Source organism: Neltuma alba, unplaced genomic scaffold, assembly GCF_004799145.2.
Source record: "Neltuma alba isolate B1F8T4 unplaced genomic scaffold, ASM479914v2 tig00006742_pilon, whole genome shotgun sequence".
Classification (NCBI taxonomy): Eukaryota; Viridiplantae; Streptophyta; class Magnoliopsida; order Fabales; family Fabaceae; genus Neltuma; species Neltuma alba.
Window position 1 is genome coordinate 7,559 of NW_021634569.1, and position 3,930 is coordinate 11,488.

Consider the following 3,930-nt stretch of genomic DNA (forward strand, 5'->3'; position numbering starts at 1 on the left):
GTTATATAACAGTTAGGAAAGTATAGAATCAATCATCAGGTACTTCAAATATAATCTGAACTTACTTGATCGATGTTTTGATCAATAAATGGTTGATCGATCAAGTTATCGATTAAATATAAGGAAAAAGCTTGAGTCAAACATGTATATTTATCGATTAGATTATGGATCAACAGATGATCAAACAGGTGATCGATAAAAAGTGAGAAATCTCTGAAATGATTATGCAAGAATAAATTTTAAAGTTAACGTTGCCTTCGACTCTTTTCAATAGAGAGTTAAGTCTAACAGGAAGGTGGAGAAAAATTTGAAGATAGATAGAAGATTTTGAAAAATATCGTGTATAGTTGTTATGAAATAAAGTGGTTCAATGATTGAACAAATGATCGAAAACTGTTTGACCGATCACATTATTGATAAAACTAAGTATAAGATAAATATATTTTCAAAGGGTGTTGATCGAATACTTTATCGATAAACGGTTGATAGGTGAAATGATCGATAAAAAGTTTCAAAGAGATTTTCACAGTGAAATTATTAAATATAAGATGATCAAGTAAATTATCAATTTATAATTAATTGATTAAGTGATCGATAAATAATCATTGAAATTTTATTTCAGAAAAGACTAAGAAAAACTTTAATCGATCGCGTTATGTGAAAACAAAAGTTGTAGATGTTTGGATAATTGATCATTTTATCAATAAATTAATGATCGATCAGATGATCTGAAAAAGACTTAAAATAAACAAGTGTAGTAAAAGTGATGATGATCGATCATTTGATTGATAAAAGACTAATCGATCAATTGATGGATTAAAAATCTTGACAGACTACTTAAACAGAACACATTATCGATAAACCAGTAAGTTATCATGTAGTGTTAAAACAAGTTATCGATTAATGTCTGATCAATAAAATGATCGATAAATGGTAAATTAATCAGGACAAAAAGTAAGTGCAAAGGTTTTACCATTTATCTATCTTCTTATCAATAACTCATTAATCGATCAGGTGATCGATAAATGCTTACCAGAATTTTATGCCTTTTTCTGACAGTTGATCAGACATTAAATTATCAATTAATTGATCGATAATTTTTTGCAAGCTTGTATATATAAATGTACTGATTTAATTACATTCATGGAAATTATCCAAATTATTTTAAGTGACTATTTAATTTCATTTAGTCGTGAAAACTGAAAACCCATATATATAATGTCATTTGAGCATAAAATTTTCAGTTTTGCGCAACGCATAGACCATAAGCTACAAGAGGGTATTGCTATATTGGGAAAAATTTTATTGGATGGGGTTTCAGCAACAAGAATTTTTCTCATTTACTCTCCTTTCTCATAATATTATTCATTTTCATTTATTTTTTATTTGAAATATGGTGTATTTTATTTAAAATTTTCTACTTCACAAAAGTTTTAAAATTATTTTCAATAATGATTATCAAATGAAATTATATTTAAATATTAATGACATTTATTAAATTATATTTAAAGGCAGATATGTTTCACCAATCCAAATAACTCTAATCTGGAACTGCTTATATTAATTGAGAATAAAAAAGTACTCTTCCGATCCTAGTTAAACACTTAAAAATTCTAACAAATGTAATTTTTAATATTATGGGATCCGTCCCAAACATTTGTCATTATTAATGACAGTGCACCAGAAACACATTTATTACAATGGGGTGATTAATAATTGTGCGGGAAACATACATATAATCTGAACTAATATTAAATTAGATACAAGATGGAGGGACAGTGCTGTTATTTGATGTATTAAAATCAAGAGGCTGAATAAAGGTTGCTTGAGGGGCTGAATGAGTATAATCATAGCATTTATATTTCCTAAAGGCTTCATTGTATATGCATGCACCTTGTTGTGAAACTGCCCACTCACATGTTGTGCACCATTGATCTCGTCTCTCTTCATATATGTCAAAGTAGTGAAGTGAAGGATCTGATGCCCACCTAAAACTGCAGAAGAACAACGTTACGTCCACAATAGCGTTTGGCCTGAAGTGGAATTCGAAGCTATCTCCTACTTTGATAGTGTGCTCTCCAATATCATCGTCTTTGGATTTGCAATGAACAGTAACATCCTGAGGTGGATCAAAATTATTGATGACTCGTACTGTTACCTTTGGAGGAATCAATACCCATGGCTTCCCATCGTTCAATGTTGCTGCAATTACCATAAGCAATAGAAGCAGAGACTTCATATTTGTAGCCATTATGGTGGGCCTACTTTTCAGTTTATATGATTTGACAAGTTCATATCCCACACACTTCTTATTTACATATGAGGAACGCGGATTCTCATTTTCTCTTTACTGTTATTATGATTTTACATGAAAAAAGCATAAATAAGTTTAAGGTATTAATTTTGATATAAAGAGTTCACAACTTTATAACTATATAAAGTATTGTTAAAATAGATTTCTTTTAAAAAAAACATTTCATTGCACTGTGAACAAACTGGATTTTAACCATTTATTAATGTATTTTTTTTATATAAAATCATAATAATAATTTTATAAAATATTAAACCTGGATTATTGAAATTTCAATTCATTGATGACGAAGGAAAAGGAAAAAGCGCCGAAGGAGGGAAAGGAAAATGAGACACCACATTCCATAGGGCTATAGTTTTGAACTTTAATTTGCGTGTTCATCTCCATCTCAAATAACATTAATTGCACTGCCGTGTTGCAAACATTTATTGCCTCAATAATGACATGAGATTTGACCTATCTCATCTTTTTATCTTCTGTGGATTCAATGCTTTTAATGTGTAATTTAAGGCATTACTCTCTCCGTTTCTTATTATAAAAGATAAATAACTAAAATACGTTGATAAAAAAACAGTTAAAATTAGTTAAAAATAATTAATATGTAAAAAGTATAATTTGTTTTCCAAAAATACCCTCATTAATAAGGAAAGAGAGCATGAGAGAGAACAATTAAAATATTAAAAGAAAAAAAAGTGGGAAGGAGAGAGAGTGTGAGTTGGAGATACTCCCTCCGTTTCTTATTATAAAAGACATTTGATGATTATGGCATGTTCCTATACATAAAAGACACTTAAAAGTTGTCTCTACTTTTTTGTATTGGTTTCCTATTTTACCCATATTTATTGTCTCCAACTCATACTCTCTCTTCTTTCCATTTTTCTTTCTTTTAATAATTTACCATTGTTCTCTCTCCTTATTAATGAGGGCATTTTTGGGAAAAAATTATACTTTTTACACATTGATTGTTCTTAACTAGTTTTAACTGTTTTTTTTATCAATGTAATTCGGTTATTCGTCTCTTATAATAAGGGACAGAGGGAGTAATAAATATTGGTAAAATAGGAAATCAACACAAAAAAGTAGAGACAACTTTTAAATGTCTCTTATATATAGGAACATACCATAAGCATCAAATGTCTCTTATAATAAGAAACGGAGGGAGTAATATATACTAGATTTTAAATTTTAAGTCTTTAATATAAAAGCTACTTAAAATTCATTAAGTTAGGTATTTGTAATAGATAGAATTTGATTTTTTTAAAGTATCCTTTTAATCATGACTAGAAACCCTTTAATATGTGTAATCAATAGGGGTATTTTAGATAATAAATTATAAATTTAAGAGATAAAGTGAATTGAAATCTTATACTTAAAACCAAATTCAAATTCTAACTAATTTTTGTATTAAAGATCGGTAGTACACAAGTATTAATGCGCGTACAAGCCATCTTATTCAATGGAATTCAATTGAACCTATTGTTTTCAAACTTCTCTTATTTAATTTTGTTTTTATTTGGGCATCATATTTTTGGAGTTGATCCAGACTGAATGGTAAGAAGAATGGCTTGTCTCACATAGTTAAATCATTCAATAACTCAGACCACGTTGGGCCGCCAAGA

General features: G+C 28.7%; 1 protein-coding gene across 1 annotated transcript; it reads right to left on the reverse strand.

Annotated features, from left to right (window-relative positions):
- Window positions 1–1,756: 1,756 nt before the first annotated feature.
- LOC114751085 (S-protein homolog 5-like) lies at window positions 1,757–2,251 on the reverse strand. Its single transcript, XM_028939749.1, has one exon. The coding sequence runs from the start codon at window positions 2,249–2,251 to the stop codon at window positions 1,757–1,759; it is 495 nt and encodes a 164-aa protein (XP_028795582.1).
- Window positions 2,252–3,930: the final 1,679 nt, after the last annotated feature.